This window comes from Streptopelia decaocto (genome assembly GCF_964273445.1).
Source record: "Streptopelia decaocto genome assembly, chromosome: 1".
NCBI lineage: Eukaryota > Metazoa > Chordata > Aves > Columbiformes > Columbidae > Streptopelia > Streptopelia decaocto.
This window is the reverse complement of record NC_138663.1, coordinates 148,579,590-148,604,209: the sequence shown is the minus strand read 5'-3', so window position 1 is coordinate 148,604,209 and position 24,620 is coordinate 148,579,590. Positions and strand designations below refer to the sequence as shown.

The 24,620-nt window shown below is 42.5% G+C and overlaps 2 protein-coding genes across 3 annotated transcripts in view; one reads left to right on the top strand and one right to left on the bottom strand.

Moving 5' to 3' along the window:
- Nucleotides 1-3,359: 3,359 nt before the first annotated feature.
- SOWAHC (sosondowah ankyrin repeat domain family member C) lies at nucleotides 3,360-8,357 on the bottom strand. Its single transcript, XM_082066262.1, has one exon. The coding sequence runs from the start codon at nucleotides 8,325-8,327 to the stop codon at nucleotides 6,819-6,821; it is 1,509 nt and encodes a 502-aa protein (XP_081922388.1). The 5' UTR covers nucleotides 8,328-8,357; the 3' UTR covers nucleotides 3,360-6,818.
- Nucleotides 8,358-8,649: 292 nt separating this feature from the next.
- SEPTIN10 (septin 10) overlaps nucleotides 8,650-24,620 on the top strand; it is a gene marked incomplete at its 3' end in the record, with an annotated part of 33,142 nt that continues 17,171 nt past the window's right edge. For both annotated transcript variants that reach the window (XM_082051697.1, XM_082051696.1), the window contains exons 1-4: nucleotides 8,650-8,775; nucleotides 17,722-17,839; nucleotides 18,798-18,993; nucleotides 20,858-21,044. In XM_082051697.1, the coding sequence (XP_081907823.1) occupies nucleotides 8,746-8,775; nucleotides 17,722-17,839; nucleotides 18,798-18,993; nucleotides 20,858-21,044 (531 nt within the window). In that variant the 5' untranslated portion in view covers nucleotides 8,650-8,745. The remainder of the gene's footprint in view (nucleotides 8,776-17,721; nucleotides 17,840-18,797; nucleotides 18,994-20,857; nucleotides 21,045-24,620) is intronic.

The following is a 24,620-nucleotide window of genomic DNA, read 5'->3' as shown; positions in this document are numbered from 1 at the left end:
TAAAATGCAAAAGCCTAATACTTCCATCACTCTGACAGCTATCAGTGACATACTATACAGCCCTAAAAAGATATACTTTTGGGGATATAGTATGGTGAGCTATTACCCATTTTGCAATGAGAAAACATCCTTAACAAATGATATATCTTAAGAACAGATAGAATAATTTTGCAGCAACCCCTCTGCAGTAGTTTGCTGCAGCAGCTGTTCAGTGTTGATCCAACTGATTTCTATCAGTGGCTGAAGATTAATAACATACTGTAATTAGCCACATCTGCTATACGAGGTATTTGGCACCACTTAAATGGAAAAGTCTCCTAAGCACTCCAGCTTCATCCATAGCTCAGCTCATGCTGTTTATTCACACATGAAAGTATAACCTGTATAAACACCACAGGCAGATGAAATGATGTAGCATCTCTGTGACATCCCCACGCTGAGGGAAGAACTGCCAGCAGCTTCAAAAGGCTGCGGATTTACCAGTGCTACAGCCCCCACTGTGCAGCTGCAGACTGCACGGGGTGGCAGCTACAGCACCTGCGATCTGTTCCCCCACAGCCCATCTGTGACTGATGGGAAAGTTTCGAGAGGCAGAAGAGAGAGGTTGGTAGTGAACAGTACTATTGTGTGAGGCAGCTGAACCAGCAGGAGCTTCCTGCATCCCTTTAATTATAGTCTCCCAAACTGCCACAGAGTTACTTCTGTAAGATATACCCATAGTAAGATAATATGCGATAGGTATCGAGGAAAAGAAATAGCAAATATAAATGTTGTTATATATTCAGGTGTTAAAAACATGTTTCTGGTACTTCGAGGCTTTATGTCATGCAGGTTTATGTCCAGTGAACAGAGAACATCTTCATTGCCCGCATAGTTAATTTTTTCTGTATTTACACTAGTAACAGGGACAGCACCTCCTTAGTATGAACTGTCCCAAAGGACTTCTGTGCCCCAACAAATGCTGCAGACAACCTTTATCTCTTTAAAAGCAAAACCCACCAGACTCAGCTTCAGAAAGAGGTATCCATTATTTATGTCCACTCTGCCACCAGTTTCTCAGGCCCTCTAAGGAACTGCCAAGTGAAATATCTCACAGAGCTCAACAGCCAGCTTGCGAAAGTGAAAGGCCTCAAGTTTCAGGGGAAAAATGCTGGGGAAATGCCCACTGTTTCAGCTAAAGCTAGCTCTCGATACAGCCCAAGCAACCAAATTATTCTGGAGATTAGAAACATTTAACTTTCCAAAATGTCTCTTAATGGACAAGGACTGATGCAAGGATGCATTCCATAGGCTGGCTGCTTTAGACTGGCAGCAATAAGCTTCAGCGATTTACCTGCATTGATGCACAGACACGTGTGGACACAGATCTGCTGACTTACATCATCACCTCTTGATAGTCCTACCATCGGTTTGCAAAATGCCTTTTAATGAAATAAGGGCATGTTAAAATAGATCAATACGACTTGCTGGCTTCATGTCACGCTTCCCAGTAATCTAGGGGAGGAGCCAGTTCACAGCTATCTGTACTGATGGGTAGGTGCCTCTGAACTACAATGGTTCACTTGGCACAACTAATCTAGCTGAAAGAACACAAAATGCATTTGCACCTTGACTCAAGTATTACCTGCTTTTAACGTAACTCTTCCACATGCCATTACCAGCTTAACTCCTTGAGAAAATCCCAGAAGATGGTTTCTTCAGGTTTTACCACAGGAGATGAAATACCTCACCTGTAACAGTTTTATTAAAAACAAGCAAAGCTTGGTAGCTTGGCTCATTTTTTCCAATAACGTATGTATATTAGGACACATCAGTACTAATTTTGGCTAAACTGAAAAATGATACAAGATAAATGCTGGAACAGCTGCAAAAGGAGAAGACGAGATGTTTCGTTATAACAAAATTGGAAATTCAAAATCATACGCTCAATTTTTCCTGACAAACCGTTCATAATTTAACACAAACTGAAAAGCTTGTCCTTCTCCCAAACCCTAATGTTAATCTCAGACGTCTTCCTTCTCCCAACACTCAGTTGAAGACATGAAAAAATGACAGTATGTACCTTTTTTTTCTTCAACTCCAACAAGGCAACAAAATGCATGACTAAACTACATTTTTTCTGGATGAAGTCTCCACAGTTTAATCTAATGTCTTCAGGTCCATATGCATGCCATACAACTCCAGGCATACTAAGTTAGGATTGTAGTCCCCTTACCCCTGCTTTCTAGCTAATGGAAAAACACATCAGCAACGCAATGCTGAAGGGCTTCTCTCCCAGTGAGAAGCCTAAAGTTAAGTGGGACCAATCTGATACACCAGGACTCTCCTGCACCAGCTGTAGCTACACTCAACACAAGAGTTGTTTATGCTTTTGCAAACAGTACTAGCTACATTAAGAAATGTTGGTAAGAGGACTAACTAAGATACTTAACATCAGACACTGATTTATATTTGAGCCCTCGGCAAGCCAGCTCTCTCAATTGCTGTTCTGTAGGAGAAGGGATATATGTTTAGATACAATTTTCTAAACAACTAGGCAAGCCACTGCATGACCAGCAAGGCTCATGGAGATCGCTGTCTCCCCCATGACCTCAGCTGCCTCCCCCATGCCCCCACTCTCCCCTAAGCTTCCAGGAACACTTCCCCCTCACTCCTCCTCTCACCCATGTCCCCAAACTACTAATTTGGGGTTGCCTGGGTTGGAGATGCACGCATCCTGATCCACCAGCACAGTAAAAGCCAAGCCTTTTTTCAGCATAAGCACAGATCTGGATGTCTCTCAGACGAGTTACTGGCAGCATGAGGTTTACCAGTTTTAACATATATTTTGGTAAGGCAATAGCTTAAAAAACGTTTAGATAGCCCAAATCCCACAGCCTCGCAATGAAATGAAACTTGCCTTTAGAGAAGCCACCAGCTGTAGTTAAGACACATTACAAAAAGCTTTAATCCTAAACCTTTTTTAATTAGGTATTGACCTCTACATAGTGAACAAAACTAGTATTAGTCTTCCCAGAGTCAGAGATATTTAGCTGCACAGAAATAAGGTCAGGATGCTATTTTAAGTTAAGCAATGCCACTCTCCCAGGCCCTTATTTAGACATACTTTTCTACAAAAAGAAAAAAAAAAAGGATGCATCTTCATTTACTTTGACATGAGCTATTAGAGTAACTGCCAAAGAAAAATGTTACGGTCTTGCAAACAACTCAACTGTATTTTTTCCGTGTCTCAGAGTGTTACACGATACCAGACATCTTAAAGATTAAAAGAAAAAAAAAGACAAAATGGTGCATAGTTTTAACAGACCATATGCAAGCAGCACCTAAGTATGTAGCATACAGAAGTAAATTCAAGCATAAACAATTCATGGGCTCTTTTTATTTCAGTAAAACTAAACCTTACAGATGCTTAACTCATAACCATTCAGAAAGACACCCATAGAAAGTTGTATTAATAAAAACTGACAGGCTTACAGGCCTCTAAAATATTTAAAACATAAGATACAATATATCAAATGTTTACATTACAGCCTTGCTGCCTTACATACCATCATAAAAACCAAACACATTCAATAACTTCAAGCATACCACTAAAAAGACACCAGTAAGTGCTCCAGTTTTCTGTACCATACAACTTTATTTCAAATTCACATCTCTCTAGGCAATGTATCCAAAATATTTGACTCAAGAGTACCTTTAAACTGTAAATAATCTGAAACAGGGCATCGAGCCTTTCCTATCTCCAAACAAAACTCAAGTTTTTGCTCATGTTATAAAAAGTAACCATGTGGAATGTGACAAGTCATAATGTGAAATCAAAGTGCTTTAGTCCCATAGCGCAGACACTAGTGGTTATCTAGCTATTCGTCAGTGTATCTCAAACACTAGAGATGTTTGCTCTGTTGCACATCACCTTGCAAAGACCTTTGGACCATTACAGTGAAATTTCATTAACTGACAGCTAAACAGTATGAGTGGAACAACAGTTTCACTTCGATACTTCAAATAAGGAGTTATAAATGAGGCATCTTTTTACCATTTTTCAAGTTCTCTTAGTAATTACACAAGTTCTACTGCATTATACAAGATAAAACTATGTTCCAGTTACTCTTTTAAAATCCAAAGTGTGCTATATTCCAAATCCCAAAGTGTCAAAACCCTCACGTTATTTACCCAGGCCCCAACAGCGATCTAAGACTCAGTGTTTTTGTGCAATTCTTTGCTGTTTGCATGTGACGAGCTAAACACTTTACCCAACAGATCACATGAAACAACTATAAACTCCCAAAGCAGAAAGTTACTTTAATAAGGTTTGGACATAGGTAGTTGCATGGAATACATGCTCAACTCAGATATACCATGCTGAAGAGGGCTCATGTTGCAAGTGTTCAGCCAGAAAACTTCCTTTCTACAGATGCCTAAAAAGCTATTTATCTTCCAGAATGAAGGCAGTTTAAGACTTAAGTATTTAATTATCTTCTCTGTTACAAAATAATTAGCTCTACAGTATAATGTGTATGATTCCCCCCACCCCTTTCAGAAACCCCTTTGTGGTACAAGTTTACATCATACACAGGAAGGGCTGAGGGAAAATTTCTGGTCCTGTCCCAGAGATATAAAGACAAGGTGCTTTGCAAGACTGATTTTATCCATCACATTTGTGGCAACCAACCCCAAATGAAGGCACATGAAATCTATAATAATACAGCTTATAAATTATAAACTAAAGCTGAACCTCTGTATAATTTCTAGTCTTTTTGCACAAAAGGAATGACCAGCACCTATGCAGAGATTCAACATGTAATGTTTCTCAGAAAATAGTTAAACGTTGCTTGCATGTCTATGCAAATGCTGTCATTTATTAGGTTTTGACACAAAGAGCAGAAATTGGTAGTTCATCTGCATGGGAAGTCCAAAAGCAATAAATGGCTAGCACTCCCTTCCTCTGTTGCTACATAAACCGTAAGCTGTCAGCAACAGCTACAGACAGCTGTTGCCTTGAAAGTGCACAACTCCCAGCAGCAGTTTCCCTGTGAGGTGTTCTAGAGCTTGCGGCATGCATTTAATCAGTGTCTCAAATGTGGATTTTAACATGTCAAAGCCTATCTACTTTTGGTTAGTTACTGGCCAGACATGCACACGCATTCTGAGGAAGCCAACTCAAAACATGCTTGGACAAAAGTTGCACTGAAATGGGCTGTACCTGAACTAAGCACAGATGAGCTTCTACCTTGAGCAGCATTCAGGATCCAGGGGCAGCTCAATACCTCATTCCTAAGGAAAGTCGAGTCTGGATACAAATCTGCCTCCTAGATTTCACTGGAATCACTACCTTTAAAGCAGAGAAACAAGATTCAAGGTTTCCGAAAGCTTTAGCAGGCGGATAGGCTCATCAATCAGATTAAGACTTACTTTGTCGTTAAACAACAGTTCAAACGCTTGTTATCACTCCTCTAGAAGAACAAGTTTAAAAGAACTCAAACACCATTGCCATCACTTAACTATGTCACTATACTGCTTTCACTCAGGATGGTAACAGGGATAGAGTTTCAGAGTTATGGTTATTCACTTTGTATGTAAAATCACACACTCCTTTTTTTGTTGTTTTCTTTTTTTGTTGTTTTCTTTTTTTGTTGTTTTCTTTTTTTGTTGTTTTCTTTTTTTGTTGTTTTCTTTTTTTGTTTTCCTCTCCCTTTCTGCACAGAGTCATTTGAAGGGATTGGCACACAAATTACACGTGAACACAGACATGTGTCTATTACATTACATTACAGGACCATATTAGAGTTTCATGAAGATTTCATGCAATGGTGTCTGTGCTCTTTTCTAAAGGAGAATGACTTTCACAGGTAACACATACAACACAATTTTCTTATTATAATGCAGTGAGTAACACAAACAACATTAACAAGAATTGACCAGACTTAATAACTGGAACTGCACTAGGTCTGGCACTTGAGAATTCACAGTGATTAAAATAAAATTGCTTTGCCTAAGACAAAATATCAGATACCAAATATATAAAAAGACTCTTTGCTTCCATTACCTTGTATTAGTATTCTAACAGCAACACGCAAGCTTTGTAGTACCTCAGACAGCAGAGACTTCTGCGCATGATTCACTTTATTAATTGTTTGCAGGGCAACTGAGTTATTTTTTTTTAATGTATATATTCACTATGTCATATCAGGCAATTTTCAGAAAATAAAGTCAACATATGCTGAAGACTTTGCTGGATTGAAACTTGGATTCTGACAGGAAACGGTTATCTACAACATCCCATTTTTGGGTAACCAACTCCACACTGTGCCAGGTGGTATTGCTGTTAAAGAGAAACTTAAAAGTATATTTGCATATTACTGAGGAATTATTCTTACATAGCAAGTTGTTTGTAAGTGATTTATAGTACCAGTTGATAACATAAGAGTAGAACATTTGCACTTTTCTTTCCCCCCTCAACTCGCTAATCCTAGTAGATTCACTAACACGGGTTTCTGATCCCGCAGCCTGCCTTTAGAGAGGAAGGAGCACAGCTTTCAAACACCCCAGTGTTTCTCAATGCACCCGCTGCCTCTCATTTCAGCACCCAGGGCCCAGCTGAAGCAGCTGCTCTTGGGAGCTATAAGCCTCCAGAGCCCCGCTGATGCACTGGACTCACTGACCCCACTCAACTGAGTTAAAGCAACATGCTCAGGACATATCTCCCTGGAGTGCATGAGTCTAGATGAGCATCCACTTGTACCTGCCTCACCTTGCACGTTACACCCTAGGGCACTTTGGTCCGTGTGCCCACCTCCCAGACCTCCCACTCTCTGGCCTTATCCAAAGACATTGGACTTCGGCCTGAGCCTGAATGATGCTTTCAGAGATTTCTCCTCATGCTCTTCTTCCTCAGTGTCACCGCGAAAGGAGGGCGTGTTGTGGATGATCTGAGTCCTGAAGCGGATCTTATTAAGCCGAGGCTTCATCCGCCCGCTGCTGGAGGCTTTTCTGGTAATCTCCTTGCCCTTGCCCGGCACTGCTGCCCCGTCGGTACCCTCAGCTTCCTCCCCAGTGCTGTGATGATGATGGTGGAGTCGGTAGCTCATGAGGTTGGAGGGCAACACCTTGGAGAGCCTCCAGCGCCCGCTTCCATTGCCGGCAGCCCCTTCCTCCTCCTCCTCTTCCTCCAGGGCCCCCACCAGGCTCCGCATGTCCCCTGAGGTGCCCTGGTGCAGGTACTGCGCAGCCTTGCGCCCGCTGTAGTCGCGGATGTCCACGTCGGCGTCGTAGGCGCCCACCAGTAGCTTCACCACTTCGGCGTGGCCGTGCATGGCTGCGATGTGCAGGGCGGTGTGCCCGCCGCTGGTGCGGGCGTTGATGTCCACGGGCAGCTGGTGCCGCTGGGCAAAGTTGACCAGCGTGGCCAGCAGCTCCTGCCGCCCGTGCTTGGCGGCCCAGTGCAGCACCGTGAAGCCGGTGATGAAGTCCCGCTTGCAGAGCAGCGCCGGCTCACAGCTTAGCAGCCCTTCCAGGCTCTCCCACCGCCCGTCCGAGGCCGACAGCATCCAGGCGTGCTCCAGGGGGTCCAGAGCCACGGCGCCGGTGGTGCTCCCCTCCTCCTCGGCGGAGGACGAGGCCACCGAGGCGCTGTCCGAGTCGCCGCCGCCGCCGCCACGGCCGCGGGTTCCCCCCGGGAGGGCTCCGCGCTTCAGCTGGGGCGAGCCGCCCCGCGCCGCCTCCCGCAGGCTCCTGCGGCCGCCGCCCTGCGCCGCGGCCCCGGGGGCGCCCTCCGCCGCCCCCGGCTCCTCCGCCGGCGGAGGCCGCCCCGGGCCCGCCGCTACCGCAGCCTCCTCGCCGGCTCCGCCGCGCCCGGGCGGCGGCCCCCGCCGGGAGCCTCTCCGCTGGCCTCCGCCCGCCGCCGGGCTCGGCCGGGGCGGCTCACGCCGGCGCTCCACGAGTTGAGGGCGGCTGCCGGCATCCTCGCCCGGCGGCGGCTCCTCCGCGCTCGCCCGCGGGGAGGGCGGCGGGCTCGGCCGTTCCGCGCTGTCCCCCACCGCCGCCGCCTCCTCTTCGCCGGGGGTCAGGGCGGCGGCAGGGGTCTCCGGGGCGCAGTACCGGCGGCGGAGGTGCACGTACTTGACGCCGGTGCCGGGCTCCTGGCGCACGGTGGCCACGGCGTTGACCACCTCCTTGAAGCGCTGGCGGGCGGCGGTGCGGCGATCAGGCTCTGAGGGGTTGAGCCAGTCCCGGAAATGCTCCAGCAACTCCGCGTTGCGCGCCCGCCCGCCCCGCTCCGCCAGGAACCGCACCACCGACTCCTGCTGCAGCTCCGCCGGCTCCGCCATCACCGCCCCTACCCCATCGCGTCGCGCCGCCGCTCCTCCCGCTGCTGCTGCTGCTGCGGGCGCGGCGGAGCCGCTGCCTGCCCGAGCCCCTCCTCCCGGCGGCGGCATGCCCGGCAATCACTGCCGCCCCGGCAATCACCGCCGCGCCGCCGGCCCCGCCGCGCCACCCTCCGGCCGGGAGGGGCCCGCGCGCCCGCCTCGCGCCACGCGCTGCTGCCTCAGCGGCGGCAGCGGGCCGGCCGCTGCACCCCCGCCCCGCTCCTCCCCGCTCCTCCCCGCCCCCGTGGGGCCGCCGCGGCCCCGCCCGGCAGTGGCACCGCCTGTGACCGGCGGCCGGCAGCGCCCCGTCACGGCCGCCGGTGGGTGCGCGCCCTCTCCCCTCGGCGGCAGCGCCCTCCCCGCCTCGCCAGGCGGGGCTATGGCCGCTTCCCACAGCGGCTGGCAGCCGGTAAGTACACTCCGCGGTGCGGGAGCGGGGAACTCCGCCGGCCGTTAGCCGTTAACCGCTGCTGTGCTGGGGGCACCTGGTGGCAGGTGTCACCCCGGCGCGGCGCAGGTGACGGGTCCGGCAGCACCGGCACCAGAAGGAGAACGCCGCGGGCGGTTACACCGTGCGGACAGGTGGCGGTGCCGCTTGTGTCAAGCTGCCCCCGCTAAGGGCGGCCGGGGGTTGTCCCGGGGTCCCTGCCGGAGCGGCCGGCGGGGTGGCGTGGGGGAACGGGGGTGCGGGGCTGCGGCCAGCGGGAGAAGTAAAGCCTCCGCCTGCCATTTAGTTCCTGGAGTTGCCACGCTTTAAAAAAAAAACTTACTGAAAGATTTTGTTTTCAGGTATTGCCCTTCTTAGAGCTCCCATAGCGTATCGTGTTTTGAAGTTATAAGTTGAATCTTGGCTACTAGGACTACGAAATTGGTGAAGGGTTTGGAGAAGAAGCCATATGAGGAGCGGCTAAAGTCACTTGGTTTGTTCAGCCGGGAGGAGACTGAGGGGAGACCTCATGGTGGCTACAGCTTCGTCACAAGGGGAGGAGGAGGGGCAGGCGCTGATCTCTTTAGTGACCAATGACAGAACCCAAGGGAATGTCAGGAAGATGTGCCAGGGAAGATTTAGGTTGGACATTAGGAAAAGGTTCTTCACCCAGAGGGTGGTGGAGCACTGGAACAGGCTCCCCAGGGAGGTGTCACGGCCCCAAGCCTGACAGTGTTCAAGAGACTGGACACCACCCTCAGACACATGGTGTGAACTGTGGGGTTGTCATATGCAGGGACAGGAGTTGGACTCGATGATCCTTGTGGGTCCCTTCCAACTGAGCGCATTCTGTGACTCTATGATTCTACTGAAGAAATTCTTATGCATAGCGGCAAAGCTGTCAGCTTTATGCTTTTGAAGACATTGAACCCATCCACATGTTAGTGCTGGAACATTAGTTCCCCTTTTGTACACAAAATAAATCGATTCATTTGTGACTTGAGTTTTCTTCTGTGTTTTACATCTCAGTGATGCAAAGCACAGATGGGTTCTAGAAATAACATGGAGGGAGAGGAATTTTTAGAAAAGTCTTCCACCCTAGCTGTGTAGTTAGCTGCTTTTGCAGGAAGGTAAAGTACGTGTATCTGGTGATTCTTGGCTCATTCCTGCCACCATGCTGTTACTCCTCAGTTATGCTGGTGGAGCTGTGTGTGAAGCTGTCCCGTGAACTGAAAAAATGGAAGATGACTGTTGGTCTTGTGAAGTTTCCCTTCCTTGGAGTGATGGTCATCCGGGGCAATGTTTTGCTCTGGTTCTCAATGGGACACCTGAGGGAGCACATGGGAGTGGGAGCAGAAGCAGCAGGGGCTGCTTTGAGGTTGTGTCTTGAAAGAGTTATCTGTTGGACCATTGCTAGAACCATCACAGGCCAAACTCAGGCCGAGACTGAAAGGACTTCATTTATCTTCCCCCACTTGCTTATGTCTTGACTGCTGAGGACACCTTGATTTCTTCTCGGGGCTTCCACTCAGAGACCTCCATTTCACACATACTCTCTTCAAGGCCTGTATGAATCCTTTGCAACTGCAGTATAAGGTAGTGCAATGCATTAACTTAATACAAGCTTTCTCTTTTCATACATGTTTATATGTATGTAGTGAGGTGGAGTGTCAATACTTTACAGGCTGGGTCTTGTGGGAAGCTGGAAAAATGTCAAGAGAAAAAAACTCAAGAGCCAAAGTGTGAGAAACAATACAAAATGATTTTTCTTGTTAATGTTTGTGTGAAGAGTGTGGAAGGCTGCAGTAAATCTGCAAAAGTGAGTGAAAGTGGGATTGAGAGTCCACTAAGATAGATTTGGTAAGGGAAGAAAGGGAAAGACATACATGGAAAACTTAACAGAGAATACCATAAAAACAGACGTATAACATAGTTCTGTAGCGGACGAAGGTGATTTTGTATTAGGTTTATATATGTTAAAGGTGAAAATGATGTGAATGTAATGGTGTAAAATATATTTATAATTACACATGCTGTATAGTGTTTCTTACTACGTTCTAAGAAAGAATGTAGTTGTTCAGTTGTTTTGCAAAAGAGATGTAAAATCACTCTCAGAATGCAGTCTGTCCTGTAAATCTGTTTACAATTAGACTGCAGGAAGTCCGAGATGCAAGTACTTCTGCTTTTTGAAAATACAACTTCTGGGGAAGTTCTGGCAGCCATTGCCCCTATACAACAACTCACAGTGCTCGTAACTGATTAATTAAAAAGGAGGAAAAAAAAATTCCTTATTGCAGTGAAAGAGGCCTTGTGATAGCAACCACCACGCTCGCATTCAAGAGCAGCATCGCTTTCTCATTTGGACAAGGAACATCAGCAACAAGGGGCTGATGTGGTCAAGGGTGAAGAATGACTTGCTGCTCTTCAGTGCTAAAGCTGCAACAAGCACAGCTGAGCAAGCAGAGCCAGAGAGGTACAAATCCTCCAAAAGTGACTACAATTGTCGTATCAGTACTGATAACAGTATTTTTCTTTGTCAAGGTCATCTCAGAGCGCTGCACCAGAATTCCATTTCTTTGTTTTTTCTTCCTTGAAAACACACAGGTCAAGAGAGGCCTTTCTGTACGGACCACAAGACCTAACGCTTTCTTCTGTGTAGCAGTAGCTGATCAGTCTCATCTAAACCAGTGCTGTTGTCATCCCTTGCCTGGCACGTGGAGTACTGACTGTGAGGAACTGGTTTCTTCTCTGTCATCAAGTCTTGATTGCCCACCTTCTGCCTCTTGCCACATTAATCCATAGGCAGTAACGGAGGGAAAGCACTACATGTGCTAGATGTTCAGGTTACTTAAATGCCTTTTGGTGGAGAGGCCTTAGTGGCATTTACAAATGAATATGCTGCTGTCTTTGAAATTACCTCATCACAACTGGAGATCTAGCAGTCTCTTGCTTGTGTTTTTGTTCCTAAATACCTCAAAATACAGGAAAAAATGTAACTTTTTTTTTTTTTAAACTTTCAAGGTGTCTCCATATATATATGTACAAAAGAAATCTTGTGGTGACCTATAGTTTGAGGCAACTTCAGCTGTCTTGTGTGTTGAAGTGGGCTAGAAAAGGAAAATAGTTGGTGCACCAGAATGCCATGTCATTTGAAAGAGATGAGGGAAGAAACCTGGGCTTCAGCTGTTTGGACCAATCCTGAAAACTTGTCTACTGTTTCTGTCAGACTGAATAAATTACCTGATGACTGTGAGTGAAATTGTCACATAAATTTTCATTGAATTGTCTTTTGGCCAAAACTTTTTCTTTTCTACACACCTTTTGGGCCAAATGTTTTGTTCCATACTTGACTCTTGTGTGTTGCTTTTTATTTTACAGAATAAACTGATATATTAATTTCATGTAATTTTTGAAATATTTCCTTTCTTACTCTGCATCTTCATGGACTTATCATTCTTTGTATTTTTTCTGCCTCATCCTCCCATATTTTCTGTTCCCTTCTGTGTTATTTTGCTTAAGTTTCCTTTCTCTTCCCTCTACTTAGCCCATCTGTTCTGTCTCTCACACATACACCAACATCAAGAGGTGTCAATGGTATGCATGCCTACACCACACATCTACATTTTACATTTTGACTACCCAAAAACTGAAAGTGTTTTTCTAGTATGTTCCAAAATCCATTTAGTTTCCTACTTACCTCATGTGTGAGGGGGCAATAGCAACATTGATATTTACAGGATTAAGTGTAACTTTGCTTAGTAGGAAAGACTATAAGAGAGTAATGCACTTTGTTATTGTAAGATTAATATAGATTTTCTGGTTTAATGAATGTCCACACCAGTTGGTGAGAGTGGACAACTTGGGGCTCTGAAAGAGTCACATTTGGAGCACCCATGGGCACATTAACCTGTTGTTGTCTGTCCTCGTGGCTGACGCCCAGGCATCCTCCCGAGGGCCTCTGCGCAGCCACCTGGGCCTGGCAGGACCCTCACCCCCTGCCCTAGCACAGGAACATCGATTGTTTTTGTTCTTCAGGTTTTGGAGGGAAAATTTCAGTCCTCTCTACAAGCCGAGTGGTGAGCTAGTTATTTGCCTGGACTACAAGTCTGGTTCTGCAGGAGGCTTGTGTAGAGAGATGCATGTAGTCTGAGACCCAGCTTTGCTGTGGAAAGGCCACTGTTGTGCGGTTGTAGTCTGAAATAGGTGGCAAATTGAAAAGATAACTGACTTTTTGTTTCTGCAAGAAAAAAGCTATTTTTAAATATTACTTCTGTCTCAGGGATGATTTTTCTTTGCACGCTATTTTTAATGGGCAAGAGGACTTTATATAAACCAATATTACTGATTAACTGAATTTTCAGAAATCCAGATGCAGTTCTGTGAAAGCTACTCTACCAACCCTTTAAAAAAGTGGGGAGGGAAGGAATGAGATGTGATTTAGACCATCTCAAGCTATCTAAATGTTGTGCTATTTTGATAAAACTATGAGTTCTGAGAAGGCAGTGTGGAACTGGAAGTATTTACAGGAATATTACAGTTCTTGTAGCATTTAGATTATGAGCTTTGAATTATTAACTGAGTAAGTTTGGATGAGATGCTGTCTTCAAGCATAGTTTAGCTGCTCCATCTAACGGATACTAATCTGAAAAGACTGTCTAGGGTGGTGACTTAATTGGTTTCAGTATGGTTTATGTTTCTTAATTTTTGAGTTGTCACTATTTTTCTAAACTGGCGATGCAATACTAACTTGTTTTTCTACTGGATGCTGTATTATTTCTTTGAAAAGCACTAAGAATGCAGGCATCCTGTGGTCAGTTTTGGGGATTTAATTTCTCTGTATTTGATAGACCACAGCAGAATGAAGCTGTATGAGATGCTGGCATTGAGGGAGAGGCACATGATGCCCTTGGAAAAATTCAGAAGGAAAAACACAGGCTATTGCCTTTTCTATTACATGAATGTGCCAACTGATGTCAGATGGAACAGGTTCACGAAGTAATTCTTCCGTAAGAAGGTGGAGGGAGACAAGTCTCCAAATGAGAACAAGTAGCTCTGAGTCACGTAGCATTTGTTGCATGGAGAACAGAAGTATAAACATGCAAGAATTTTGACTTCTAAATCAGTGAGACTGAATTCTTTAAAGTTTTGTAGTCTAAATTAAGAGCTTTTATTGCAGCATTTTTGGTGAAGCTGATTCCTGAAGACTCCATTTTGTCTTAGGACAACTGTCTGAACAATTCAATAGCGGTTAAAATCCTTAGACAAAGTGTATATATGTTTTAAATAGAAATAGATTCTACATTTTTTCTTCCAGAAATCTCATATTTACTGTGATCAAGCCAACTCTGTCCATTTTCTTGAAATATATGGGCTATGTTTCTGTACCGTTTCTCTGTAAAAATATTTTCCGACACTCTGAATTATCCCTATCCTTCCATTTGCCCATCTTCTCTTTAAAACCAGAACTTTAGGACAAGACATTAAAACATGTTCTCATGAATCATATTAATAAATATTACTTCTGCTTGAAATTCTTATTCTCTCCTATCCTGTGTGTTCTCCTGCTGACATTCTCGTTGTTGGGTCACACTCAGCCATGTGAGTTTTTGAGGTTTTGAGGGGTGGTGATTAGTTTTTTTGGTTTACTATGTTATTACCTCTGACAGAAAGAGTGATCTTGTGGTTAAGGTGACGTGTGGGGTCAGTGAGATTCATGTTCCTGCTCTCTTAGTCTTTCCATTTGTTGTCTCAACTAATACCTTTGTGTCATCTCCACATGCACAAAGTGAAGATGATATATTTCTTCCCTCCCTCAGGACAGCGCTGATGAAAGCTGTGCACAAAACACCATTTCTCTATTTGAGAACTTCTTCTAAGTACCAAGTTCTGTAATCTGTTTTTACAATTCACCAGGACTTTCCTGTCTTGTGTCAATTTTTTGGCTTGTGTCTGACATGACTTAGAACTTGCCATGTACTTTTATAGGAAAAAATGTTTTAATTTTTAGTCATAACTGTGTAGTGTAATTAAATTATTTAATGAAGAAAAATGAAATATGCTGTCTTAAGATAGCAGCAAATTTGAGATGTATCAAAATATCTTGGTGATTGCATAAATATTTAATGCAGAAATTGTTACTCTCTTTCCTGACTGCAATATATATCCATAAGAAGCATCTTTGGGAGAAACTTAGAAATAAATTAACTGTCTTGGACATCTGATACAATTTTTTAAGTAGTGATACAGCCATATGTCTGTTGAGTTACAAGCATAACCTTAGCTTTCTAAGCAAAGCACAGAGAAGGCATCATGTTTTGCATGGTTATTACTTCTCATTGTCCTCCATTTCACACAGAAATTTGGGCAAATTTTCAGTGATAAACAACTAATATAACAGTGGAAGAACTAATCATTGTTGATTTTCATTTTCAGAAACTGTAAACTCTTGAGTTTAATTGCTGAATAGTAATTAATCTCTTCATTTAGAAAATAAATTAGTGGTATTTGGCTATGAGGGCTGGAGTTGCCTGTGCCTGCCCTTAGCTTTGTACAGCAAATACAGCTGGAATACCAGTTTCCTCAGCTAAATGATTTTTAATCCTAACACAGTTTCTTGTGGGTGATGTGATGGTTAGTCTGATGACCTCTGGAAATGGTCAGTATGGTTGTGGGTATTGGTGGTTTCTCCACTGAAATCCAAGTGGACTGGAAGGAAATAAAATTCTTTTTGCTACTTGTTTTTCTTGTGGAGTAACATGGCTGTGCAGGGTAGCCCAGCACAGTTTGGATTTAGGCTGGTGACACGAAGATGAAAAGTCTCCTTTGTGCAGTTATGGTGAGGCTCTTGTGCTGGCTTTTGGTGTGGAGGCTTAATGTTTTGTTTTAGAACTGTCTTACACTGGTGGTGTGAATATCAGACTGTGTAAGTATAGTTGTTAGATGTGCTGCCACTCTGTCTCAGATACACCTGTCTATAAATGGACAGGGTACTGACAGTTTTCAGTGTTATTTAGTGCTTTTTGTTAGTAATTTCCATGTGGTATAATAGCTTGAGAAATTTCTTTTTCAGACATGCATTGAACGAGCATTTGTTTTTTTATAACCCTAAGATGTCATATCTTCTCTTTAAACTGTTCATTTTGTTTATGCATTTTGCCTTATTATATTAGTGTAAAATGGAGTTATCTGTTAATAATAGTCTAAAATGAGAGTACAGTTTGTAGTCCAACACAAGAAATACTAATCAAAACAAGAAGAGGATGAGTATTTACTGTCAGGAATGTCCACATCCTTTTAGCTACAAGAATTCCTAAATTGGCCATGCATATCTGTTATAGAAGTTAGCACTTTTATGGGCTTGTAAGTGTTAAATAAAAAATTCCCTGCTGTTTGCTGTATACATGCTCCCGGGAACCAGTAGTGGTTTCCAGTTCCATGTGGATTGGAAACATAAGAGAAAGAGTAGCATGGACCTGTCACTGTTTATAGTTTTGATATTGAATATTTGTTTAAAAATACAGTTCATTTGTATGAACCAACATACTTCCTTTTAGTGTGCCCATTGTCTTGATGTCACAATGCTAGCTGACATTTGAAAAGGAATGTGCTCCTCTAGACATTTCTAATATTATCTCTTAGAGTTCTGGTATGTAGATAATGTATTATTTTACATAAATGACTTGGATGAGGGGCTAGAGTGCACTGTCAGCAAGTTTGCTGATGACACCAAGCTGGGAGGAGTGGCTGACACGCCAGAAGGCTGCGCTGCCATCCAGCGAGACCTGGACAGGCTGGAGAGCTGGGCGGGAAAAAATGTAATGAAATATGACAAGGGCAAATGCAGAGTCTTGCATCTGGACAGGAGCAACCCCAGGTTCCAGTATAAGTTGAGGAATGGCCTATTAGAGAGCAGTGTAGGGGAGAGGGACCTGGGGGTCCTGGTGGACAGCAGGATGACCATGAGCCAGCACTGTGCCCTTGTGGCCAGGAAGGCCAGTGGCATCCTGGGGTGTATTAGAAGGGGGGTGGTTAGTAGGTCGAGAGAGGTTCTCCTTCCTCTCTACTCTGCCCTGGTGAGACCACATCTGGAATATTGTGTCCAGTTCTGGGCCCCTCAGTTCCAGAAGGACAGGGAACTGCTGGAGAGAGTCCAGCGGAGAGACACGAAGATGATGAAGGGGGTGGAGCATCTCCCTTACGAGGAAAGGCTGAGGGAGCTGGGTCTCTTTAGCTTGGAGAAGAGGAGACTGAGGGGTGAACTCCTTAATGTTTATAAATATGTAAAGGGTGAGTGTCACGAGGATGGAGCCAGGCTCTCTCACAACCAGTGGTAAGACAAGGGGCAATGGGTGCAAACTGGAACACATGAGGTTTCACTTAAATTTGAGAAGAAACTTCTTCACAGTGAGGGTGACAGAGCACTGGAACAGACTGCCCAGGGGGGTTGTGGAGTCTCCTTCTCTGGAGACATTCAGAACCCGCCTGGACGCATTCGTGTGTAACCTCATCTAGGTGTTTCTGCTCCAGCAGGGGGATTGGACTAGATGATCTTTCGAGGTCCCCTCCAATCCCTAACATTCTGTGATTCTGTGATTTCCAAGAGTAAATGAACTGTGATCTTTTCTGTCTACAGATTTTGGTTTGCATTTTCAGTTGGACTTATCTGCTTTATTTTGTTGATATTTCATGTGTGTTTGTATTTTTTTTTTCCAAAACATGGACTTCACTTTGATCCTGTATATAGTCCTGTAAATTTGTATGTTTTCTCAAATAATGGAATAAAGTTGACAGATCTTTATTCAGACTTTTCTTGGTTCAATGTAAATCATAAGGAATGAATTCTAGCTTACTAGTACAGTACCTTTGTTACCATTACTAAATGCTTTGCCACTCACTTCACTAACATATTTTTAAATAATTTTTCTGTAGCAATATGATGGCTATCGAACTTTATCCTTGTCCGGGCATGTTGGTTTTGCTAGTTTACCTGATCAACTGGTTAAAAAATCCATCAAGCAGGGCTTTTGCTTCAACATCCTTTGCATTGGTAAGTAGTATCTGGGCTATTTAAGGCTTTAGTAGTATACCTGTCCTTAGGAAGTGACTGAAATTTAAATCTAGTTGCATTATTAAACTCTTTCTTTAATGTTAAGCATGAACTATAATTCTGCCCCTTCCCCCAACTTTACTTATTTGTATCCATTGTTTGTTTTTATATTTACTATTTTCATAAACAATATGAAGACCAAAAATGTTGAAAATGGATGCCATGCATTTATTAATGGCCTCAAGTTGCGCCAGGGGAGGCTTAGATTGGATATTAGGAAAAAATTCTTCTCGGAAAGTGTTGTCAGGCATTGGAACAGGCTGCCCAGGGAAGTGGTGGAGTCACCAGCCCTGGAGGTGTTTAAAAGACGCTTAAACGAGATACTTAGGGACATGGTTTAGTGCTAGAGTTACGTTAGGTTATGGTTGGAGTTGATGATCCTGAGGGTCTCTTCCAACTGAAGCGATTCTATGGTTCTATGATTCTGTTGATTTATGGACAGCTTTCTGGATTCTTTTGAGTAAACTGGACTACACTCTTGTTTTTACTGCAACAAAGAGCTTCCGATGAAAAATTCCTAAAATTCCAAGGTGGTGTTAATGAAGTATTTCTGTACTTACAAATGTTTGCTCAAGTATTTTACTGTTATTCATGAAGTGCCTGTGTTGGGCCCCATGATTTCACAGCTAGTTGCTTAGCTTTTTAAAATCTGTAGGAAATTAATTCACACCTTTAAAGAAACCAAAGTGTCAAGAGACTGTTTTGCTTATTACTCATTAGTAGGTAACTCTTTCTTATCTGTAGGATGAAAAGATTAACTAAAAGATATTTAGTGCTCTGAGAAATCGGTCGACAAGTTTTTGTGTAAATTTGTTGAGTTGTGATAACACATTCTGTGTTTAGTAGGTATTTATTTGATGTGCAAAATGTCTTCCCCAACCCTTCTGTTTAACTTTAGGGGAAACTGGGAGTGGTAAATCAACCTTGATAAACAGTTTGTTTAACACCGATTTTGATGACCCTGAGTCAACGCATTTTCTGCCAAGTGTACGACTTAGAGCACAGACTTACAAACTCCAGGAAAGTAATGTTCATTTGAGGCTGACCATTGTAAATACAGTGGGATTTGGTGACCAGATGAACAAAGAAGATAAGTAAGTGTCTTTTTGTTGCCATGGTATGCAGAAGTTTTGATCACCAATTGCAAGTTGATTTTTCTTTGGGCCTTGTAGTAAATATTTGACTTATATATGTTCCAAAAATTTGTTTAACTGTTTTCTCTGTATGCTGTAGTAAGCATGATTTTCTTGGGCAGTGGTGCCCAGCAGTAGGATGAGGGGCAATGGGCACAGACAGACAGAGGGGGTTCCATCTGAATGTGAGGAGAAACTTCTTTACTTTGAGGGTGCCAGAGCACTGGAACAGCCTGCCCAGAGAAGTTGTGGAGTCTCCTCTGGAGACATTCAAAACCCACCTGGACACATTCCTGTGTGATCTGCTCTGGGTGAACCTGCTTTAGCAGGTGGGTTGGACTAGATGATCTCCGGAGGTCCCTTCCAATCCCAACCATTCTGTGATCCCTCAGCAGGGGCAAGCAGCAAAAAGATCCCCAGTGTCCCCAGGGAGGTCTCAGGATGGCATGCTGCCAGGTGATTCTGAGATTCTTCTCATATACGAAATGATTTGAAAAATCAGATTAACTCTGCACGTTTCTTAATGATATAATCTTTTATAGATGTATGTCAATGAAATGTGCAATAGTGACTAGAGTTTCTTTTGGGGTGGAGGAAGGCAGAGAGAAGGGTAATGGAACAACCAAACAGGTTATAAGGTACTGTAGATTATATAGGTTAGATCTATAGGATTTTAAACAATATTATTGGAACATATTTAAGATGTTAAACTGGAAGGAGCAGCATGTGGATTACTGAAAACCTTTGTTTTTTATGTTGGACAGCTTAATCAGAAGTTGTAGAGGTACCACACTATTGTCTTTCAGAATGTTTTTTTGAGTCTTTGCTTTTATGAATTGAAGGTTTTAAAATATTGAACTGTCTCAGCAGATTTTGTTTATTTCACCTTAATTGTAAAGAATTTTAGCAATCCTTTGTGCTACATGAGCGGTAATTACAATAATGGTGGTAATTACAAACGAAGGTTAGAGAGTCGCATTAAGATTATCATGACAGCTATGCCTTATGACATGACTGGAAAATAGCTATAGCTAGTGACTTGGATGAATAAGGTGCAAGTAGATATTAGTATAGATAGCAGAGGTTTTGATGTGTGGGATAGAATCTGCCTTTTAGTCCTTCTTTTAAGTTTGTGCATAGCAATTACTTCTGGATTTTGATAGCATTTGGTCTGGTTTGTAAACTTTGTGTAGCAGCAGAAATGTAAGGGCGTGCTGCTTGTACATGTGGCAACGCTTTGTGTCAGAAAGCAGATTATAATCTGGTTTTAAGAAGGATAAAGTATACTTAAACAGTATTTACTGCAAATCAGATTTACTTTATTCTCTTATATTCCTCCTTTTCAATTTTTGTCTATTGTTTAAGAGCTCTCTCATGTACAGTACCGCATCTTCAGAAGATAAAGGAGTTCCTATTTCTTGGTACTCGTAATTGCATGTTCTTTCTTTGCTTGTATTGTCCCTAAGAGTTTCTTGTATCTTCCTTGTATCTAAGAGTTCTGCTGTGACACAGCTTGATTACCAAAATTTATAAAACGTCACTTAGGAGAATCTGTTATAATCATAACTAACTTTATGTAGCTTTTTTCACTACTAGTAGCTAGGACATATTTTATCTGTATCAGGTGCACAATTCGTTTTTGAGTAGCCTTTCACAAATTAAGATTACTTTGTACATTTAAGTTTCTGCTGTACTGGCTAGACACTTGGGCAGCCTTTTGACATGTAAAGCAAAAATCCACAAACAGTACAAGAGGAATTCCTTTTTTACTTTGGCTCTATTTAGGAGTAGCTAATCTCTGGTTGTTAAATTTTATTTCTTACAGCTATCGGCCAATAGTGGATTATATAGATACACAATTTGAAGCCTATCTCCAGGAAGAACTGGAAGTTAAACGTTCTTTATTTTGCTACCATGATACTCGTATCCATGTCTGCCTCTATTTCATTTCACCTACAGGCCATTCCCTAAAAAGCCTAGATTTGTTAACCATGAAAAGACTAGATAGCAAGGTAAGACTTTGGAACAGAGTTCTAAGAATTTGTCTTTGGTTTCTGAAGCATCTTGCAGCTTGTAGATCCTCCACCTCCTTTCAGTTCTATATCAGGTGGTTGGTTTTTGGGGTGTTTTTTTGGTAACGGTATACTTAAGTTCAGAATAAACTGGTTCCACAAGTAGCTTGCAGTTCATCACCTGTTTATTTACAAATCAAAATGAGAGACACATCTATCGAGCGGTGCAAAAAGAAGGACAACGAGGTTTCGAAAAAATTAGAACCACATGAAATTTACTTTACTAAACTACTAACATCTTATTGTGATTGGATAGGGTACCTTTCATGAGCGCAGTAATATTTATAATGAAACTTGTTTCTAGTTCATTATCGAGTCTTGGGACTGCTGGAAATTTGGCAAAGAAAGAGCTTCGCAGCAATGTGAAGATCTTTGTTACAGATAACCGAAGAGGCAAGGGCCACGAAGGGAACACCCTGCCAGCGTGGCTTTTTTGAAGATAGGCTGCATTAATGTTTTAAACTTCACATCTTCATTTGTTTTGAAATCTTAAAAATAACAATTTCTTGTGTGATTATTTTCACTTTCTAAATTCTTACATTTCTTCCTGTGTGAACTGGATGAAGCTAAATGTTTAACCCATTTTACGAAACCTTACATCGTTTTGGTTCAATTCGTTGCAATTTTGAGAAATTGGAAAACTGAAACGTGTTTGCCGTTCCTCTAGCCCTTTCCTTTGTGCTTTACTAGAGCCTCTCCTGCTAAATTTTCTTTCTGCATTTACTTGTTTGTGAGATGTTTCTTCGAGATAATGAGGATCAAATCAGCTGTCTATTCCACATTTGCGATTGCTGAGTACATTTGGTATTTTTGTAATTTTGTTTGTGAATGTATTTTGAGCTTTCTCAATAGCGTAGAGCAAGTTAGGGGGAGGTATGATGGGACAAAGATAGGGGAGAACAGGGTCACTTCTTTCTGCTAGGCTTTTGCTTTATGCCAGATTAAAATGTTAGTGAAATGACTCTGTAATACATACTGATAGCTAAAAGATACCTGATAGCAGAAAACGGGACAGTTTCATGGAGCATATTGTTCCATTCAGAGTTTCAAGCTGGAGGTTGTGTTAAACCACAAAAATACTTGGTTTCTAGGTTGTGCCCTCTCTTTACTGAACTCCTTTTAAAACACTGTTTCTCCCAAAAGAAAAGGAAATGGGAGTCCCAGCATCCCGAGAAAATATTTTTCCATCCGGATGAAAGGAAAGTAATTCTGCTTTGGGGAATTTTAGCTTCTAGCCACCTACTCTAAGTATTTTTGGTTCTGCTTTAGCTCAGAGAGAACATGAATGGCAGGTAACTTTGTTGTTTTGTCCTTTGCAGTGACCTCTACTTTCAGATCTTACTACAGAAATACGCATACACACATACACACATACACACACACACACAAAATGTACTTTAACTGTAGTTTTATTTCCATCTCATTGTGGAACATGTTTGTGATGCTTTTAGTACTGAATTCTCCTGGTGGAAGTTCAGAATTTGGGATTTCTCAGGATGTAGGTGTCCCTGGGCATGTTCACTGAGTACATGATTCCATAAAGAAAAGGTGGTAAAGCAATATGCCTACATCTAGTGTGTAAGTTTCTGTCAAAAGTTGTCTTCAGTTTCTTCCTGTATCCACCAGAGTGTACACTGTTATCCTTTCGTTATGGTCTGCTTGGTATACAACAAGAGCAGGTTACACAGCTCAGAGACAAAGAGGATTCTTGGAATAGAATAGGGTCATCCTATGTTGTCTTTTTATTCATGGTAGAAAAAAGCAAGCATATCTGAGGACAATTAATTTTTCTCTACAGCTTATAAATTGGATGACTAGCTAAGAATTTGGCATCTGTCTTTTAGACACTGGAAAATCCTGTGGTTTTGCTTAGGACTGAATCACTACAGACCAGGTTTCTTTCAGAGATTAAGGGAATCTTCTGTATGATTTCTTGCTGGGAACTCCTGATTATTCAACTAATGCAACTGCATTTTTAAGTCATTCTTGTCGAATTATATACAGATTACTGTTAAGTCAGGAAATGATGTGTACCTTGTGGGGTTTGAGTGTTTTTTTTGTTTTTCTTCAAAAAGAATTTTTGGAAATTTTGGTACTGATTTGTAGAGATGCACATTAAATGAGCCTGCAAGATATCAACCAATAATAATTTCAAGTATACATATTTTTTTTTCCTTTTTTATATCATAAAGGGGCAACAGATGTTTTCATGTTGCTATAAGGTGTTACATGAAAATCTTAATTTAGAGTAATGGCGTATTTTCTAATGGGAGGAGAAGTGACACTGCATTTCAGGGAGAAAGCTGATCAGAGGCCTGAATTTGGTGCTGGCAAACATAGAAGTGATGTGGATGGATAAAGTTTATCCTGGTGACTTTATATGGTCAGTCTGCATTGTTATTGAATGAGACAGTCTCAGCTGCTTCTTCCCATTGTGCATGCTTAAGTGTTTTGGGCAGCCAGTTCCCTGGATGAGGGAGCTGATTTAAACTGAAAGCTGAAGATATTTGCTTGGTTAGGGAACTGATAAAGCTGAAAAGTGATGTGTCTCCTTGGACAGCTGCACAGATTTTAATTCTACCCAGCAATGAGCAGCTGCAGGCACGGGGAAGGGCAGGACCGTTGGCTTTATAGCAAGTGTAGACATTTACATGGGATTAAATCAATTCTGTATTAATGGCCGATAGCTTTGTAGCAAAAGTCATTTTTGGAATTGGTGGGAGTTGTAGCTGGGGAAGAGATTGGGAAGGAGTCGGTTTCTGAGGGAGTAGTAGGCAGAGCGGGGAGCAGTGGGACTTGGGGCACATCTGTATGTGATCCAAATCAGCACAATTTAAGTCTCTTGTTAGTACAAATCTGTGATTTCAATTAATGTTATTCTTGGATGAAAGTACTGACATATTAATTTTCAAGTAATCCTTAGGTGCTGCAAGCAGAAACTAATTTTGTTGAAAAGATTAAGCAAAGAGAACTTTTTTTTTGGTGGCTTATATAAAGCCAAAGTAGTATTGCTTTTAAATTTTAATACAATGGTTGTGATTTAACATTAATTTTGATATCTGTAGTCACAGTTTCTGGTGATTTTCCTTTTCTTTCGTTACTGGTCTCCTTAGTAGTGTTTCTCTGCTATTCGTTAGCTAAGAAATTCTCTCCTAATTAACAAGTGCTTGAAAAACTTTGATGTTGAAAAGACAAAGTAAGGGTTAATGTAATTCTAAGGACTCTGTGTTCCATCCATTTTTAAAGCTATATGATAGAAAACCTAGATCAGTGTCCCTCAGCTTATTTGACTGAAACTGTGTATTACTCCTAGCTGTAATAGATTGTTTATATAATCTTCAATTAACTCAGTTATAAAAAAAATTCTAGCATTTTATTTGATTTTAGATATTTTACCCCATATGTGCTTAGATTGTGCATGCTACACAATTAAGGACTATCACGAGGTAATCTTAAAAGACGTACTTTGGAGCTGGCATGCTTGTTTTTTCATTTGGACATTTTGCTTAAGAGAGA

What these genes read in the sequence shown, in the direction of transcription:
- SOWAHC (XM_082066262.1), bottom strand. Translation starts at nt 8,327, where the DNA reads ATGGCGGAGCCGGCGGAGCTGCAGCAGGAGTCGGTGGTGCGGTTCCTG.